The 20,588-nt window shown below is 42.3% G+C and overlaps 1 protein-coding gene, 1 long non-coding RNA gene and 1 pseudogene across 2 annotated transcripts; 1 reads left to right on the top strand and 2 right to left on the bottom strand.

Annotated features, from left to right (window-relative positions):
* Positions 1 to 1,479: 1,479 nt before the first annotated feature.
* LOC144987359 (uncharacterized) lies at positions 1,480 to 3,374 on the bottom strand. The gene is made up of 3 exons (XR_013651242.1): positions 3,244 to 3,374; positions 2,300 to 2,378; positions 1,480 to 1,618 (listed from the first exon to the last, which is right to left on the bottom strand). It is a non-coding gene; the product is annotated as an uncharacterized LOC144987359 (long non-coding RNA).
* Positions 3,375 to 11,184: 7,810 nt separating this feature from the next.
* nitr9 (novel immune-type receptor 9) lies at positions 11,185 to 12,438 on the bottom strand. The gene is given in 3 exon segments (NM_001137596.1): positions 11,185 to 11,873; positions 11,970 to 12,335; positions 12,408 to 12,438. Coding segments are annotated over 3 exon segments (855 nt in total). The 3' UTR covers positions 11,185 to 11,415.
* A 3,560-nt stretch (positions 12,439 to 15,998) lies between these two features.
* On the top strand, positions 15,999 to 20,259 carry LOC144987319 (uncharacterized; annotated as a pseudogene).
* Positions 20,260 to 20,588: the final 329 nt, after the last annotated feature.

Raw genomic sequence — 20,588 nt, 5'->3', positions numbered from 1 at the left:
GACGGGCACAACCAAGGAACGAAGGGTCCCCCCGAGCGACTGGACCCCCCGACAGCCGCAGTAGGCGCCTCACCTCCCAGGGTGACCGGGCAGCCAGGAGACAGCCAGCCAGCCGCAGACAAAGATTATTGATTTTTATAGATTGGTCTTTTCTTTGCACTTTGTTGATGGTCCCTTGGCAGTCGCCTTGCTGCTGTGTCTGCATTTACAGCTCGAAAATAACATTTCTCATTAAAAGGCAAAAAAAAAAATTTTTTTTTCTTTTTAAACACATTTGTAGTTCACTCTCTGTTAAGGTAAAATAATACTTGCTGTCACATTTGAATCTTCATCAGAAGTGTTATTGTTAAGTCTGAATCTGTGAATATCTTTTTAACTTTACTGAACTGAGACTATTTCTGATTTTCATAGTGACCGTAATACTAAAAAAAGGTCCCTTAATTTTATTTTTCATGCGGGACAGTGATCTTCAAAGTAGGTCACAGAGACTTAGTAACACAGTGGAAGTGGTTGTCACACAGACAGACTCAGATGGGGAGAGAAGCTGCCGTTACCGGGAGAATCTCTGAACGATCTCATGAACCCTGAATGGATACGTGGTTACCGATGTTTTTGGAGAACTCATCAAAATAAATTCACTTAATCTCTCAACACCATCTGCATCTTCCATGCACTGTAAATGATACAAACACAGACACTGCTCCATGTAGCGATCAGGCTAAAAAACATTAACTGAAAGCTCCTCCCACACGAAACCGTGGCGTCAAGCTCAGGAACACAGTCTACCTAGCTGGCTGGTAGACTGTCGGCAAAACAATCCCCGATTCCCTTTTATTATAGCTTTCTTTTGTTGGTAGTTACTTTTTATTTTTTGTTGTTACTTTTTTTTGTGCCGCAATGGTGGTTCTCGGCCACCGTACTATTCGCATCCTTTGTTACACAAAGTTGCCCATATGTCACTAAGTTCTGTAGAAACAACCGCGATAATTATAAGTAAAGATCTACCACAAGATGGTTCTCAAGATGTCTTGATGTTGTTTTCATGTTGTGCAGCAAACATTGCACATAAACACACAGGGCGACAGTCTGGGAATTCTTCAGATCCAACAAATGAATTTAACCGTCAATACTGCCGATCCAGATGGGCATTAACAAACAACACAGGGGGAGAAAAATATTTAAGGGGCCAAAGATTTCTTTTAAAAATTGTAATTTTGTTATTTTTGCAATGCTTGAAAAAGCTTGTATTGATCATTTCTTAATCTTTGTCAATAATGGTAATAATATTGACCCAAAGATTTTTTGCGTGGGTTTCCCCTGTAGCTCCGCCCCTAGTATGTTACGGGAGAGGCTGGTCCATAATGTTACAGGAGAAGTTAGCAGACGTACCCAGGCGCAGAGATGAGGAAGGGGCAACGACAACGACGGCTCCCTCCCACAGCCAGACTACTCCTGTCGGACACAGAGGTGGGGAACTGGGGCCAGTCAGCAGTCCGAAGGGACCTGGTTCTCTCCGCCTCCTGGAGCCGCATGTCACGCATTCCTGGATAAAGGAAGTCGTCCGACTGGTCTTCATCTGCCTCACGGCGGAATCCTCCAAAAAGAAGCATGTTCCTCACTGCTGGGTACATGTCTGGCTGGTCCACTGTTACAGGAGAGGCTGGTCCATAGTATGTTAATCCCCTGTTTTGAGAGTTTCAAGTTTTGGAGTTTCGAGTTTTGGTTAGCCTGCTCAAGCAGTGGTTTTTGTTTGTAGTTTTGTCGATCTCATTAAATATCCTGTTGCCTGGAATCTCCTGCCTCCTCATCCTCTCTGCGCCTACTTCCTACCTCTCCCCTAACATGGTAGCAGATACTTTTCTAAAGGGCCAAGGTCAAAGCAAAGTAACCTTAAAGGAGACAGATTAGATTCAGATTTGTCTGCTATGTCTTTTTGTGTTGTCTCTTTGACTGTTCTTAACATTCTTTGAGGCACTCTTTATCCATGTGAATCTAAACTTGTGCAATTTGAGTTTAGTCTTCCATCAATTTGTGCAGAGAAACGTTACAAGCTGACATCCATTTTGTACTGCACAAATTCTAGGATCACAACAAGGCTGCTTAGTGCTTCCGATTATCTCTCAGTCTGAGTCCTCATTTCCTGGCCTTTCAGCTGCTGACTTCCAACTGTTTGCCCCTCCAGGCTGGCAGAAAAATCCAATATCCTCTGATCCCAACCACAAAAAGTCAGATGATCAAAAATTCAAATAATTACACATTTTAGACGTCTTCCACAGAAAGTTGAGACAAGCACACCAACCTCCACTTGCTCTGTGGATCATGGGTGTATCCAGCTGCATGACTTTCATTCAGATAGGGAGGGGTCTGCTGTCACATTCCTGCAGGAGGTTGCACAAGAATGAAAAATCAAACAGGGGTCCGCAAGTACTTTAGCTGAATGAAAATATTAATTAACTTAGTCAAGTGTACTTATCCACTGAAGTGTTGTAAAGAGATATTGGATGAGTAAAAAAGTATTTGAAGAGTGCATGTATGTACTCCCCCCCACACACACATACACACACACACATACACACCCGCCCAGACATGCACTGGTACTGTTATGCCAGCAGAAGCAAACAACTTCCTGTGACACAATTCTCTCATCATACCTGAGGTTTGTATGCAGAGTGCAGCTGTGGTAAATCTTGGTGTCCTCACTGACCTACAGCTACATTTCCTGTTTGTGCAAAGTGAGGCGGGGGCCGCTGCATGGTCTCCGGTTCTAAGAACGAGTCAAAGCTGATATGGAAAATCAAAACTCAACTGAACCGTGTGGTGTGATGACTGTGAACCAGGTCGTGTGGCTGTGAAACAGCAAGCCGTGAAAACTCTGAAGAGCCCATGAAGACCTTTGTTAGGTGACAAAATCCAACTCTGCGACATTTTCACATCATTTTCAAAAGTGTTTGAATTGTTCCAAATAAATAACTCATCTTCTCAGTTGAAAGTGACACAACTCAAATATAAATAATTCATCCGTACTTTGACAAAACCTGATGGTCTAATACATTTGAGCTTAGCTAATTTAGTTTAGAAGGTTATAGTTATATGTTCAAGTACAAGTCATAACTGTCACGGGGGGGCTCTAGAGCAGGTATGACCCAAATGCAGAGGCGGGAGGCAAACGGTTCCAAGACTAGAGGGTTTAATGACAAACAGAAGGCGCTGCAGAGCAGGATAACCAAACAAAACAAAACTCACTGTGGCGTGGCATGAAACATGGAAATGACAGTCTGGGACGATGAGGCATGAAGACGTTAATGGACCAGCACAAGAGGAAGGCAGAGACAAGACTTAAATACAGACAGGGCAGACAAGACACAGGTGAACACGATCAGGGCAGATGGGGACCAAGGAAGTACAACTCAAGACATGACAAGACAGGAACCCTTTCAAAATAAAACAGGAAACAGAACCAAACAAAACAGAACAAGAACTAAAGCAAAAACCAAGACAAAACAAACTCAAACCATGACAATAACAACGTCTCTCTTTCACTAGTTAGATTAACCCAGTACACACATGAACACTGAATATAATTCAATAGGACCGTGCCTCTCTGGGACGGTCCTATTGTAAAACACAATTGAACTTGTACAAAATCACTGACACCTTTTTGTTGGATCTGTCACGGGGCACAAAATCACTCCCACACACACACAGTGATACTTTTAGTAACCAATTAATCTATGAAGCATGTTTTTGGACAGTGGGAGAAATCTAAAGTCCTCCACATGGAAAGCATGCAAACTTTACTCAAAAATGTCCCACCTTTTTGAGGAGGGAACAAACGTTGACCATTATGACATAACTGGCTTAAACCTTTTTTTTTGTCTCCTGGAGCTTTCGTCCGGCTCTGCAGCCTCTTCTTTTCCATCGTATTTCCTTGGAAGTCTCTGGTTTCTCCATATACAGAAGGGTGGTGTTGCGCAAGGCCAATAGCTGATTCCTGGTGTAAACAACGGAACCGCTGCTGAATCCATTCATGTCCAGAAGGGATGCTCAGAAAAGTCCAGAAAAAAGGAAAAATCTAAACATGAGAACTGCAAAAGTAGTCTCCCCATGGACAGAACCACATCATGCTCTGGCCACTTCAAACTCTGCCTCATTACCATAACCCAACTGCCATAGCGCAAATGTACAAAGTTCCTTCTGCCTTTTAAGGTTTAACACCGTCAGATTTCTTTCTTTTACTGTTACCATAAAGCCTATTAAAGAATGTACAGTATAAAATAAAAAAGAAAGAAAAATTACTGGTTGTGTTATAAGGCACTGCAACAAAAAAGATGATTCACAAGTGCAACCACACAAACATCCTGTCAGGGCGGGAAAAATGACAGAGCCAATGATGCCGAAGTTGATAGGATGAGTTTCGAAGGCAGCAACTCAATGCATTTAGGTATGTATACAAGGTCTAAGCAAAATGCTGCAGTTAAAACTGAGAAACAGAATAGGGAAGAAAGGGGATTGAAGTAACTTTGAATGTGGTATGGCTTATGGTCGAGCTGGTCTCAATATTTAAGAAATTGCTAATCTACTGGGATTTTCATCCGCAACCATATCTAGGATTTACAGAGAATGGTCAGAAAAAGACAAACTATCCAGTCACCAGCAGTTCTATTGGTGGACATGCTTTGTTCATGCCAGAGGTCAGAGGTGAATGGGCAGACTGGTTCAAGGTGATAAAAAGTCAACAATAACCTCTCGTTGGTTATTGTTGTGGGGGCTACAGCAGAAGATCACACCGGGTGCCATTCCTGTCAGCTAAAAACAGGAAACTGAGGCTACAACTCACACAGCCTCACCAAATCTGGACAGAAGAAAATTGGAAAAACGTTGCTTGGTCTGATGAGTTTTTATTTCTGCTTCAACATTCGAATGGTGGGGTCAGAATCTGGCATAAACATGATGACAGTATTGATCCATCCTGCCCTGTTTCAATTATTCAGACAGATATTTTTGGCACTCTTTGGGCCCCTTACTACCAATTGAGTATAGTTACAATGCCACAGCCTATCAGAGGATTGTTGCTCACCACGTCCATCCCTTTATGACCACAGTGTACCATCTTCTGTGGCTACTTCAAGAAGGAAAATGCACCTTGTTATAAAGCTGGAATCATCTCAGACTGGTTTCTTGAACTTGACAATGGGTTCACTGGACTCAAATGGCCTCCACAGTCCTTTTCTAGTCCATTCCTGTGGTGAGTTATGATATTTTAAAGTAATAACTGAATTGCGCAATTCCACCACAGCAAATCTCTGCATGTGCCAAAAGCAAAACCTAACAGCTCTGCGTCTTGGTAAGATGGAGTTTGGTTCCCTGCGAACCTCACTGCTATTACACTGCTATAATAATGATCAGTAGTGACACCCTGATGACCAAAACTGCCACAGAATTCAGGCAGCAAACCGAGAAAAGATTCTTGGATATTTCATTGTGTTTTGCACATTTGAATGACAGTAAACGTGTTTCTGTACAGGATTTGAATCATGATATTGATGGCCAGGTAAAGTTTTTTCATTTTTCCTTGATTTGCACATTTATAGTTTAGGCAGGTGTTTCATTTTTTTTCGTAGCCTATCTTGAGTCTAATATCAGGAGCGCTTCAGTGTCAGATATAAAATATTCAGTCTGTATAAAATTAAATAAACCAAGTGGTTTCTGTGAATGAATGTGTAATAATAAGTGATTTAGCTACCATGTTGGTGGAGACATTTTTTCCAATTGAGTTTTTGCTCTTATGTTACTGGTCTGGCCCACTTGGGATCAGACGGGTTGAATGTGGCCCCAGAACCAAAATGAGTTTGACACCCCTTCTATTGAGTATTAATTGAACCGGTGTAATCATGAGTGCAGAGGTTACACATATTTGATCCACCATTAGATTTATTACATATTAAACTTGCTAAATCTGTGTGTACCATCTGCATCCGTGTGTACCATCTGCAAGGGGGTATTTGCTCAAGTATTATATCTCTCTTTTGAATTTGCAAAAACCTCTCAGAACAAAGCAGTTTTCAGAGTTTATTTTACTGTCAGTTAGGAAACCTCTACATTCATTCTTCACTGAGCAACACCTTTGCATGGCACCTGATCTATGCAGTGAGTCTTCTGTTTAATAGCTTCACCGAGGGTCTTCAATGTTGCATACCACCTATATTTTGATGTTTGTGTTCCTAATCCTGAAGGTGTAACTCATTTGCCTCTCTCAAAAAACGTTGCTGCTTTATCTTCAACTTTCTTGATGAATTTATTTATTATTTGTAAGTTGTCATTGTGTGTGTTACTTTGAGAATGACCACACTATGCCATCTGTCCGGACACTTCTGCGGACAGATGGCATATCATATCATCCTTATTATGAACTTTACTCCGTGGGCCGTTGCATGGCCTTCTCCACAGCCCTCATTATTTTGTTAATAAAGTTAATTGTTTCCAAGGGGACCCCGAAAGGGATTCGATGGATGAATGAATTTGAATGTTGTAGCTAATCTGTTGACCAGCAGGGAGCAGTTATGCACCAACAAAGGAGACATTTTTGCTTCTGAGGTTACAAAGGTTACAAAGATAATCTGGATAAGAGAAAACTGAAGGATTCCACATCCCTCAGATGTGGTCGTGGCAGAAGATGACACACTCAAATACTTCAGTTTAGTAAAGAGATGAATGAAGAAGATGAAGAAGAAAAAAGCTGAATGTTGTGTCTTCTTTTTGTGGGCGTTCACAAAAACTGTGGTTGACTGGAAAAGCTCTGCAGATCATACAAGCTCTGTGCTCTATTGTTTATCTGCAGCATTAGCAGAGAAACCAACACAACAGCAAAAACATTCAGTGCCTGTTTTTTAAATCAATTTATCAAAGAAAAATAAAAAAATCAACAAAGAAATCAAATCTGTCAATTTTTCTTCCAAATAGGACTTTGGAAGGCAGTTTAGTGTTTTCAGATGCTGTAGTCAATGCTAAAAAGTCCTGGACTTTTAATTCACCCGCTTTGCTGTGCTCATGTCAACTTCAGTAGCTGTTTGGTCAGTCCCTCCTGTCCTGCGTTTGGATAGGATGTGGTTGCATGTGTGATGCAGTTTGTTTGCTGCAACAGGTACTAATCTCACACTCTCGGACATACTCTATCTTATTCTGACACAGAAAGAAGTGGCTTTTTAAATTGGCTTTCCACTATTATGCAACACTTTACGTTATGCAACACATTACTAACACAAAGCGTTGCATAATAGCGCAAGGGTGCTTTTCTTTGCTGCAGAATCAGATGATTTACATTGTTAGCTCAACATTTTCACCAACGTGAAGGGTTGCATATCAGCACAAGACTGCATTTCTCTGCTTTTCCACTGCAATTACTTTAATTGCGTAAAAAGGTTGAAAAGTTACAGTGGTTGAAAGTCAACACTGGAGCTCAAAGCGTTAGAATCAGAGATGATACTGCATCTGAGCTAGGGGGTGTTGAAACCCCACCAGGGGGTCGGTCTTAGGTCCCTGGTTTCAAGCTCGAGAGGAGCCCATTGAGGTGTTTCTGGCATCTCCGGATGCCTTCTGGACGCCATTCTGGACGGCGTGGGGAGGTTTTCCAGGCGTGTCCCAATGGGTAGAGGCCTCCGGGAGGAACCAAGACATGCTAGAGAGACTGCATCTCTAGTCTGGCCTGGGAGCACCTTGGAAAGAAAGGGGGATTGGATGGATGGGTTTTAATGTGCTGAGTCACTCTGTCTTTTCACTGCTGCCTTGACAACTTGAGCCAGGTGATCCTTACTCATTCTTGAGGCTCAGCTGTTTGCTCAAGGGGTTTGTAATCGAACTCCAGTTGTGATACTGAACTCTATCCAAATCAAGAAGCTTTCAGATACCATTTTTAGATGGTATCTGAAAGCTACCATCTAAAAATGGTATTGCGGGGGAGGTAAAAAAAAGAGTATGTTAAGGTGGGATGTTGAGACACAAGTACAGTATGATGCAATGAAAAGTGAAGGTGCAGAGTTCTATAAACTACAAAGGCATAAAATTGATAAGTCACACAATGAAGTTGTTGGACAAAGTAGTGGAAGGAAGGCTGAGGTCAGAGCTGAGTGTTTGTAAGAAACTGCATTTTTATCCTAGGTAAAAGAACTAAATATTTATAGTTTGCTTTGAGGATCGGGCTGCACGGTGGTGCAGTGGTTAGCACTCTTGCCTTACAGCAAGAAGGCCCCCGGTTCAAGTCCCAGCTGGGGGATATGAAAATTACAACATTGATGGGGACCTTTATGTGTGGAGTTTGCATGTTCTCCCTGTGTATGCGTGGGTTCTCTCGGGGATCTCCGGCTTCCTCCCACCATCCAAAAACTTGCTTCATAGGTTAATTGGCAAATCTAAATTACACAGTGTGACTGTGTGAGAATGGAACATTCTACCCTGTGACAGACTGGCAACCTCTCCATGGTTGAAAGTCAATACTGGAGCTCAAAGCGGATAGGCTCCAGCAGCCCCATGACCCTGAAAGGGACCAAACGGAATACAAAATGAATGCATGCATTTAAGGATAATTCTGGAGAAGGACGTATATGACAGAATCCAGAGAGAGGAGCTGTAGTATGGATGACGAAGTCTGGTAGAGACATACAATACAAACTTTTGGTCTGTGCTGTATGTTGGAGTTGTTCAAAAATGTATAAGAGCTGGTTTCTGCTCTGGAAAGTAGAGGAAGGAATTTTAGCTGCAGCAAGACAGTTTTCATTCTTATACACTTACATTTTTGGAAGGCCTTTCTAACCATGTGGAGGACCCTTCCTCTTACATCCAGACTTCAGTAGATCAGTCGTCCTCTGAGAACATCCATGCAGGAGACTCTGTGACTCTGAAGTCCTCAATAACTTATCAGCTGCCAAGACGAGGTCCGGAGACGCTCTGCCGCAGTTCTACCTCCAGCCACGCCGCGAGCCATGCTCTCGCCAGGATCATTCAAAAGCTAAAAACTAACTAGCCATTAAACTTACTTACCAAGCCAGCCACTCCTGTGATCATTCTGGGTTTCAGCGTCTGGGTCTGTCTCGCCTGAACAACATGACAGAGTCAAAAGGAAAAAAAAAACTAAAGGTCTTTAACTGCAATGTCAATGTTGTTCCTGCTCAACAGATTATATCCTCATTAACTTTGTTTCACTGTGATTTAAAGTGGTAAACATTAATCCTGACACTGACTCTGGTGCCAAAACAAAATCACATGTTGTGTGTTCATGTCTACCAGGGGACAGAAGATCTCCATTACGCTGCTTAAAGGCCTGTTCACACCGGGACGAATTTCGCCGGCGATTTTCGCCGACGTCTAACGCCTCGTGACTAAACAAAGGGCACCAATGAGAGTGTGCACACTGACGCGAAAAAACGCCACGCGACAAAGCGTCCAAAAAAAAAACGCCTCGGGTTTTTTTTTTTTTTTTTCGACGCGTCGCGTCGAAATCTATTTGACCAATGAGAATGGCGCTTTTGCACACGTGTCTGGAGCTTCTGAAGTTACAGTAAAACACAACTTGGGGGCGCTCAAACACAAAACTGCCTTGCTGAGCACACATACCAGCGAAGAAGATAGACGCCAAGTAGCGTCAACACTGCCGCAAAGAAATAATGACGGACATTCTTAAATATCCCCGAACCAAGCACCAGTTGGAGCTACTGGTGCTTGAAATATTCATGTTTTCTTTGTATTATTCTGACAAGCGCGTAAATACTTGCTATCTTCTTCTGAGTGAAAAGCGACTTTAAGAAGCGTAAAGTTGCGCAGCGCCACCTTGTGTACAGGAGTATTTCTGTTTACATTAAGCGCCATCTAATGTCAGGGAATGAAATTGCATGTTCGCTCGGCTCACCGTCAGCGAAAATCGCCTGGGTGTGAACACAAAAAACGTGGCGAAAAACGCTGGCGAATAACGCCTGGCGAATATTCGTCCCGGTGTGTACGGGCCTTTAAGGCACAATAAGGCCAACAAGAAGACAGAAGACAGACATCCCCAATGAAGCTGTGTACTCTAGCGTAAAGCTGTAGAGCTAGATTTGTTTCTGTTTCTATGAATTAAACTGTTTAAATCACTCATATTAATGACTCAATGCCAGATTTATTCAGAATCAGTTTCTTCTCCAAATCAGATTTAATAGTTTCTTTTTAACAAAGTTATGAAATACTTTTGTTATAAAGCTCTGCTGTATTCATGTGTTTTACTAAAACTCAGTTTTTTAACTGACTGTTTTAATAAACATGCAAACCGTAATGTTTACATTTTGCTTCAAGTCACAAACTTTTAAAAGTTCTTGCAAGAACCAAAGATAAAAACGGTAATTCCCGACTGTCTTCATCAGTTTGTTTGGAGTTAAACACCCCAGCCCACAGGAGGACGGGGCGGACGCAGCCTTCTGGATTCTCTCTTCTTTAGCTTTGTTTTTTTTAGTCTTTTCTCTTTTGTTTTTGTGTTTTATTATGAGGGGCTTATTTTATTATTTTTTTTGCATGAGTTGGGATTGGTGCTTTTGCATTCTTGTTTGTTTTTATGTACAGCACCTAAAGATCGTATTGTTATGCTTCTTTTCCGTCTTCATCGTAGTTTTGCTATGATGGTTGTCCGCCACTACTTAAAGACTGGTCCGTTAAAACCGTTAATGACGTCATACCGGTCGGCGGCGTTAAAAAGTTTGGGGACCACTGCTTTTCATTATACTCCGTTCACATTTGTGATGGTGGCAAAGCTATGCCAACCAAGCCAGATCACGGGGGGCATTGTGGGGATCACTGTCTTGCCCAAAGACACTATAACACATAATAAACCAAAACAGAACCAAACCTGTGAAAAGAGGTCATCCGCTTTACCTCTGCACCACAGAATGTTTGTTTCTGTACATTTGTGGTGGACATACTGAAAGCTAACTTTTTTGTAAGAACAAAAGAAAAGTGTGTTGAACAACTATAACATATACATCGACCTGCTGACTCAGGCCTCACCTTCCTGTATGTTTGTATCAGGTCTGCGGTCACAAGGTTGTTTTAAACACTTTTCTGTCTCTGCTTGACAAATTTTTGACAAAAAGTCCTACTGACTATTGAAAATGTTGGTTATAATGCTATTTTATTGTTAATCCGTGAGCAAAAGAAACTTCAAGAGAGCAGAATCTTTCTTTTTATTAAGCTCTTTGATTCAATTGTATTGTAGAAACCTTTGCTCTTTAAAGTCACAGAAAACAATAGAGCATGAATATATAAGAGCTTTGATGAAATGTTACAACAGAATCAAGTTGCATAATGATGAATTAAGCTTTGACAGTTTGCTAATATTTGAGTTACAATGAAACTTTTACATTTTGTCAACCCCCAAATGTCAGAAATTTGCATTCGATCTCATGGACTTGCATCACTTTTTCTTACAAAGAGCACACAACTGAGGATAAAGAGCAGAAGAACCCCGGTTCTGATGACAGACAGCTGGACTAACACTTTAATCTGAGCTGCTTGGCCTTCAGTTTGATTTGTCATGATCAGCTTGGTTCCACTGCCAAGCAGCATTTTCCCACAAGAGGCCACAGCACAGAAGTAGGTTCCAGCATCAGAGGAGTTCAGGTCTTTCTTCTGCAAACTGTAGGTGCAGCTCTGTGAAGGAGGCCCTGGAGCAGCGACAGGTCTGCAGTCTTTTCTCTGTGTGTGGAGGACCCCCGGTTGAGAGCCACGTCTGAACCAGCAGACAGTTTGTGCTTCCCCACAGTTCCCTGAATGAACGGTACAGCTGAAGGTGATGGAGCCTCCAGGCTGGATGGTCTCTGACGTCGGTTCCTGGATGATGATTTCTGTGGGGCTCTTTTCTACAGAGAATCAGCTTAGTGAAAATCAGAATCCTTCCTTGTAGAATCACAGCATTTAGCCAAAATTCACCAATGAAAAACATCAAAGGTGCTCACCTTCAACGCTCAGAAAGAGGCCATCCCCAAATTCCACCATGTTGGAGTGCGAGCTTCCACAGAAATAAGTGGCTGAATCTGAAAGCTGCACATCAGAGATGTGTAAGTGGTTGATGCCTTCCTCCCTCTGCAGAGAGAATCGGGGTTTCTTCTGCAACCAGTGGTCCACTTTAGATGGGTCATCGTATTTGTAAAAGAAAGACAGGAGCTCAGGTCTTCCTCCAAGAGGCTGCTGGTACCAGGAGAAGTGCATCGCCATCACGTTTTCATAGAAGCATTGCAGAGTCACATTTTCCCCGACAGAGACGGATCTGACACCAGTGTCCTGTTTAACTGCTCCAGCCCAGATCACAGCGGACAGATGGACTGAAGAAGAGAATATCAGAGATATGGTTTCATGTTTAAACTGTAAGCGTGAAAAACAACTAATATACTCACATAATCCACAGAGGATCACACGCAGCTGCATCTTCTCAGAGCTCTCGATGTCTGAATGTCCGGAGACAAAAAGCTGACAACAGTCGAAAAATAGGTCACATTTGATTGGGTGTTTAGAAGGTCAATTTATAAAAAAAAACCTATATCCTCCTATTATGACGAAATAAACAATTGAACACTAAAAGTACACAAATGGATATGCAGGGATAGAGCTTGTGTTTTTTTATTGCATTAGTTTTTTGTGTTACGGTAATTCTTTATTGATTTACTAAATATTAAGTTTTAAACATTTAAATGAAAATTCACTCGCCTGTTTTCCAGACTTTCAAAGCTGCTTTACCGTACTTCAATTGAATTCTTTGAAAACGGTCAACTGTAGTGTCGTCCAAAAGTGGTTAGCTGCAGGGCAAGCGCTCTGCTTTGCTTCTTTTCTCCTGTGTAGCTCAGCTCAGACGTGTCCTTTTACACACGATTACCGGTACACTGAAAACAAATGTGACTGGATAAGACAACAACGTGAATAAGTAACTGGCCTATGTGTTCAATTTGCACAAATTATTACCGGCATATTAAAATCTTTCAATTATTAACTCACTCATAGAAATAGAATGGAGTATTGCTGCGTTCACATCGAATAAATTGATGTCAGCCGCCTCTATTTGATGCCCCAGACCTATGTGGGAGGAGCTACCACCAAGTGTTTCGAGCCTGATCGATACAAGGAAAAGTGTCTGTTTATATCTCATTTCCAACGTATGGAAGACACTGAAAATGTTTAGAAATCAGGTTTCTATCGGCTACTTGGCAGTGGCCCCCCTCCTATGGTTGCCGTATGGAGTGCCCCCCCCCCTCTTTCGGTTTTATTTGCACCTTAGACATGTAGGGTCCTTGGTAGGGGGGGTGCTTGGACATCACTGCAAGCAAGCAGCAGATGTCCTCCTGGCACCCTACCCGCCAATTTTAACCGCACCTTAGACATTTAGGGCCCCTTGGTGTGGAGGGTGAGGGGACATCACTGTGAGTAATCAGGAGATGTCCCCTTAGTGCCCTACTCGCCAATTTTAACTGCACCCCCCTTAGTACACACACCCCTCCCCCTTCAATATATACATTCAAACATAAACACACACACATGCACACAAACACCCTCTCAAACACACATACACGCACACACATTTTACAAGGAAGGTGGGACCTGGGTCCATCTGTCCCCTACCCCTTCCCTGGTGGGGGGTGCGGGCCCCTTGGCGATGGCGGCCGTGTCCCTTGGGTGCCGGCTCCCTGGGCCCGGCGGTGCTCTCTCCGCACGGTGGGGGGGTTCATATTACACCTGAGCCGGGGGTGTTCGTGTCCCTGGGGGGTGGGTCCTGGTCCTTGCCCCTGGGCGCTGGGCCCCGCCAAACTTCCAACATGGCCGAGCCTGGTCGGGCCATATTTATAACACCCCTTGTGGGCCACCCTTTTTTTCCCCGGGGTTCCCCCCTCCTGGGCGGGGGCGGCGGGCCCCTGCCTTGCTCCTACCTGGACCAACCGTGGGCCGGGTGGGTGGCTGCCTGGAGTGCGGAGCGGGTCTCCCTTGGGGGGTCCTGGCTCGTACCTGGGGTCGGGGCGGGGGGATGCCCGGAACTCCTGGGTGGTGGTGGGGTGCTCGTCTGGGGCTGTGGGCGTCCCTCTCCGGTGGGGCCCTGCGTTGGGCACTTCCGGCGCGGCGGGGGGGCTGCTTTCTTGGCTGGGCTGGGGCGGCGCTCTCTTTCCCTCCGCGCCTCCCTGCTCTCTGGCTCTGGGGGCCTCGCGGCGGTCCTGCTGGCCCTGGCCTGGGTGGCGGTCTTGGTCGCCCAGGGGGCGGTTGTTCCCTGCCTGTTCCCGTATGGCGTTGGGGGAATATCGGCTGCCGCTGCTGCTGCGGCGGGGGTCTGGGTGTGGGGGTGGCTGGGCGCTCCTCCTCCTTCTTCTCACATTCCACCATCCGTTTTAGAAGAACATAAACACTCACTTGAGCACAGGTATTAGCTCACCTTTGCACTAATAGTTTGCATGATTGAATGAATGAAAGATTTCACACTAGTTGGTTTAAAGGCATAGGTATGCGTTCATGAACACTATCTGTTTTGTGTACATGTTGACATGTGGACATTTTTGCAGCTAGCAGGTGTGTTGATAATATTTGAGTGTGTGTGAACAGGCCCCGCCCTTTTTGTACTACATTTGAACCGTACCGTAATGATAAACAACCAATAAACCTGTCTGCTCTATGCTGCTTCATGGTCTTACCCCCCTTCCCCTCCTATTATCACCCTCCTACCCCCCCTCTCTCTAACGTCCCTCTCTATTCTTCCCTTCTTTACTTTTCCGTCCGGTCCAACACCAAAGATTTTCAAACATGATTGAAATTAATAAAGTTTGGCCTCAATTACAAAAGGGGTTTATTCAGACATACCTTTGGTTTGTCTGAAGATTAATAACCCCTCTTGTTAAAATAAAATATGTCCAACACAAGAGGCCCTCAGCTCTCATCTGTTTGCCTAGCTGTTGGACAGGACAGGTTAAAAAAAAAAAAAAGAAATCAGGTTTATTTGTTTTGAAGAGCTGTAAAAAACTAAATGTTTGGTGTTGATGGTGATCCTTCCTTATTTGATGGATTTAAAGGTGGGAAGTTTGTGATGAGTTCCAACAGCAGCTCTGTGTCTCTGAAAATCAGTGGAGTGGATGAGTCTGATTCTGGGCTGTACTTCTGTGGATTCTACAGAAACAGACATACAGTCATTGGAGATGTAACACAACTGATCATTAAAGGTAAGATCATGATTCTCTGATCTATTTCTATTTATCAATTCAATAAAGTCCTTCATTCTTGACAGGGAAAGATGATGATTCCAATGATGAGGAAGTGGGAAACTCTCACAGTAAGATTCTTCTTTTCCTGGAGATTCTGTGATTGTTTTAGTATCTGTCACATAAACCAGAATGTAACCTGTCAATGCTTCATAGATGTGCATGTGAGGATGGACCTGCTGAGTGTCCTCCTGGCTGCTCTGACTGTCCTCCTCTCTGCAGTGGTTGTTGTTCTGGCCGTAAAGATCAGGAGCCTTCTGACAGGTAACTTAATAAATAAATACATTTATTAGAAACTGAACTAATCCATGTTTTGTATTTACATTCAGCTGCACGAAAAGAACATGAAAACACAAAGGTAATGTCTTTTTTTTAAAGATTAAAGTTATATTTTTATTGAGACAGCAGTGTCACTGTGATGTGAACAAACTTAACTGTAGACTTTTCCAATTTTAATATCTTTGTCTAGAAATTGTTCCTGAGTTTGTCTGTGGCTTAAAACCAAGCCAACTGTTTGTTTTTTCGTTTTGGTTTTTAATGTGTGCCTGTGAAGTTTACATTTTAAACATTTTAGTGAAGATTGAATTAACAATTAAATTGAATTTCTGAGTATTTCTTTCTTTCAATTATTGTTACTCTGGAGCAGATGAAAAAAATGCCATTTGACAAAGCTTGTAGCAGTGACAAAGAAGCTACCAGGGCAAGCCACAAGCTCCTGGTTCCGCTTACAGATGCATTCACTTGCAGACAAATAGATCCATGTACATCTTGGTAAACCTTTTCCTGAATGGCTGGATGGCCTTAATATTGCCTCCCATTGTTAGAGGCTGTAAGGACAGGGCGTAAGCACATGGATGTTGGGGGGGGCTTACTTCGCGCCAACACTCCCACCCACGACTTAGAGGTTAAATTCTTATGAACTCCTGCCACTCTGCAGAAACTACGTCCTAAAAAACAACGTTGTTTTGTTTTGTTTTTTTGGGTGGAAACAGCTAAATCACAGTAAAAGACTTCACACCGGGACCACTTTTACATTAGATCAGAAGATGATTGGAATAGGAAGATAAACTAAAACTGACATAATGCTACTTAAAATCAGGATGACTGTCTTTTTACTCGTCTGGTTTTCTGTCAGTGGATGAACAGAGAAAATGAACGGATGTGCAGCTTTCCTTCCTGAGCAGTGTTTGCATGCATTTGTGGGCAAGCGGCAGATTTTTTACTTCAGCCCCCCACCCTCCCTTTTCCACTGCGATGATAGCAGGCCGCAGGCTTTCAGTCATTGTAGAAACACCATGTCCAACAAACACTGCCCCACTTTCACATCATGGCTTCTTTTTTAGCTTTGGTAAATGCTTTTCTGCACTAGTCTGTCCTGAAGACAGGAAACACTGGTTTTATTTGCTTCTTTTTTCACAGTAAATACCTCTTTCAGCTCTCGTAGTCTTCTAAATATGTTGTGGCTTCAGGATAGATGACATAAATTCAAGCTTTACAAATAGTAACATGCGAGACACATTTATTCCTGGTGCAGCAAGATCTGACATAACAAAAGAACAAATAGCCCACTGGAAACAATGCAAATAAATATTGTAATTGTCACTTTATAAACTGCTGCAGAATTTTCCCACCCATGTTAACTCCATAAAAACAGTTTGGAACTGACTGAGTTAGTGTAGTTGAAGTTTTTTTTGCCCCCACAGTTGAACACTACTTTCCTTGAACAGCACTGACTGTTTTTTTTAACTGTAAATGTGTCAAGTCACCAATCAAGAGAGAAAACCCACCTTAGCTTTAACCCTTAAAAATTAAAAGCACACAAGCATGATTGTCAACTTTTTAGCACAGCATTTGCGCTACCAACCCCGTTTTTTTTTTACCTAAACTGAATACTTGTGCCAAGCTGAGTTCTGCTTGCTTGCTATGGTTTTCATGGCTTTGGCAGGAGCATGTGCAACAAAACCTTTAAGTGAACTGTTTGAATAAAAATCAACGCTCTAATGAGGATTTTTGTTGAGGGTTGTAACGTTTTCTTCATACTTCTTGCCTTAATAAGTCCCCCCTGCACCTGTACTTAAGCTCTGTGTCGTCCCGGCTCACATTGATACTCTCATGTATTTTCGGCTCATCATGAACCGGCTAGACTATTCCCTTTTTTTTGCCATCTCATTTTTAGGGAAGTCCTAGCTTTAAGTTTCTTTGAGTTGTTCTTAAGTTCCAGAATAAAGTCCTTCTTTACTCGTCTTTGTTCAAGTTTTAAGGTTGAGCCAGAGTTTTTGCGTGGATAGTTTCTTTTCACTTTTTAATTGATTTTTTCTTTTACATTTTGACCAATTTCAAAGACAGACTAACCATTTTATATGTTTAATTGTTTTATTTTGATAAAACTAATTTTTCACGTGGTGGCCAACTGACACCTTACCTTGCCCAACTAACACCAAAGATTATAATTTTTGGTCACAACCCCCTTATAAACACGGGAGTAAAAGAAGTGACTTGACCACTGCAGAAGCCAAGTGACCTGATGAGTGAACCAGCAGGCCTTTCTTGTGAAGAAACCTTCATTTTTCCTACACTAGGCTGAAGATCACGGGAGGCGTAAAGCCCCACTGCTGGACCATCCGGCCCGAATGGCCCTCTCCACCCCTTCTGGAACAGGACCAAGTAACTCCAGACTGCTTGGTGATGAACCAGGCCCTTCGCTCACTCAGTCACTGCTTAGTAGTCAGAGTTAAACTTAACTTTATCATCACAAACATCTTATTTCAATTATCTCTGAGGATCCATCCTCAACTCATCACTTAAAATTCCCACTTCAGCTATATTTTTTTCTCTTGTAAAATCGTTCCAGATGTTTAAACCTTGTGCTATCTTAGGTGACCCCCCCCTTACATTGACGTGTTCTCCCTACCATGACAAAGGTGGATAAAGGTGGAAAGATTTCATGTAATCTTGGACACCAGTGAAGATCACAAATCATTGAAGAAAAAAGGTTCAGCGCACTGTCTAGTGGGTCTAGATGACCCAACTCCCAATGTTAAAGTGCCTAGGATAGCACAAGAATTACTAGAACTAAAGAGCCTCTCACTTTATACATAGGTTCAAGTGACACAGAAATACTTAGCTGCAAGTGAAGCCAATTAGCATGAATTGGTTAGCATCTTCTTTCCAGCAGTGAAGTAGGTAATTTCTTCTAAAGATGGTTTCAGAGAGGAGTAGGTTCAGACTTGTACTTCTTCAGACGCACTGCTTCTCACTGACCAGACCTGAGACTGTCTCTCTTGTGAGAGTACCTGAAACGCACTGTCCAGGTATTACATGCCCCAAGCCGTGGTGCCTTGCTCTCAAGGCTGTCTGCAGATCCTGCTTCTTCTCAACTGGCAGTCCTCTTCTCCTCAAGCTTCAGCACCTATTGGATGAGGTTATTCAAAAGCTAAAATTATTTACAAAAATATATGCAATGTGGAACCTCATAAAAGAGACCACATATCAAGTCTTTCTAACTAACTTCATCAGAAAATCTGAATAAAAAATTAAGATATAATACGACTGAAATCTGATGTAAAAGTAAACAAATTTCATTGGCTTTATGCCATTTTGTAAGGATTTTACTGTGCAGAAATTTCAAATGGTGTGCAGAATGGTGAACTTTAATTTTCCTATACTTGCCCATCTCTGTATCTGGGATCTAGTGAGTGGCGAGAGACTCCGTTTCAACATCAGCAAAGTGCTTCTTTACTACTTCCAAAGGGTTCTCTTCATGGTTTTGATTACCTGGTCATCATCCTCTTTATGACACAGAATAAGTCTGTGGACTAACAAATTAAAAAATGAATACATGGGAGAATGGTTTATTTCAAACAATAGCAATACCTGTTATGACCGGGACCACATCAGCTGCAGTTGCATCCTCTCTGTTCACCTTTCTGGTCAACTCTTTAAAGAGGATTAGAGCATCTACAATGTTCTGTATGAGCCCCCATTGGTTAACTGTCAATACTGCTGGTAGTGTGCGATCAGTTGCATATATGCTAAGAGGCTGTTTTTGTTCCAGTGTGAGTGCCATGTTTCTCTGTTTCTGACAAAGCTCTGTGACTTATTACCCTTACAAATCTTTGCCCATTTCATTTGGATTCTTGGTTTTGTGGATAGCCAATTTGTTTGCCATGTCTGAATGGATTCATGTTTAAGACCCATCTCTGCTCTGATAACAAATTTGAGTCCATTCGCAGCATTAAGCAAGAGTGTTCATCCGTGTTGATGTTTTATTAACTTAACTCCAGCTTTTCATATTAATTCTGTGCTTCCCCTTAGTTGAAAAGATACTTTTAAAATCGCCCTCATTGATACATCAACTGACCTATTTCATATCAGCTCACAGAGGTGAAACTGTGTCTTTAACATGTTTCCATGAAGTGGATGATGTAATTTGGGTCTCCTGGTACAAAAAAAAAAGAACTTTGGGGCAATAGCTACAGCTTGTCTCTACATTTTTTAGATATTTAAAAGAATTTTGTTTCTACCATGAATTTAATAAAAATCCATGCTTGAGTCTGAATGCACAAAACCAAAATAATCAGCGGACAATTTTAGATCTTAAATTTTAGACATTATTCAGATTCTGCTACTTACTTGTGTGTAGCAAGTCTTGACATGGACCTGGTTTTCAAAGAAGCTCTTACAGTCGATGTAAAAGGACATCCATGCAGGAGACTCTGTGACTCTGAACTGTACAGTACACACTGGGAGCTGTGATGAAGAACACAGAGTTTACTGGTTCAAAGACTCTGAAGACTCTCATCCAGGACTCATTTACACTCATGGAGGCAGGAATGATCAGTGTGAGAGAAAGAACAACACACAAACACACAGCTGTGTCTTCAAGCTGCCCATAAAGAACCTGACAGAGTCTCATGCTGGGATCTACTACTGTGCTGTTGTCTCATGTGGACACATACTGTTTGGAAACGGAACCAAGCTGGATCTCACAGGTGAGTTACAGTGATGATATTTGTGGTCTGGGGTCAACAAAATAGTAAGTCAAGGGTACCATCATTTGTGTCCAGGCCTGTTTCGTGATTTAAGTTTTGAAAATCATTCTGTCGAAGCATTGTTGAAAAGCAATGTCTGACTTTCATTGGTTCAGTTTCATAACATTTTTATTTATTATTACTTTTGTCAGATTCTAGTTATTTCTGTGACCTTTGTGAGCTTCTCTTTCATTTACTGATGGGTACTGTTGGAAAATATAATCTGTCGCTTTGAGATTACTTTCCTTGTTGCATGTTCAATAAAGTCGAGAAGGAGAAAACCACGGGATTCGTCCGGATTAAAGATTAACAAATTTAT

Source organism: Oryzias latipes, chromosome 18, assembly GCF_053564925.1.
Source record: "Oryzias latipes strain Hd-rR chromosome 18, Olatipes_Hd-rR_3.1".
NCBI classification, from domain to species: domain Eukaryota; kingdom Metazoa; phylum Chordata; class Actinopteri; order Beloniformes; family Adrianichthyidae; genus Oryzias; species Oryzias latipes.
This window is presented reverse-complemented; position numbering and strand designations above follow the sequence as displayed.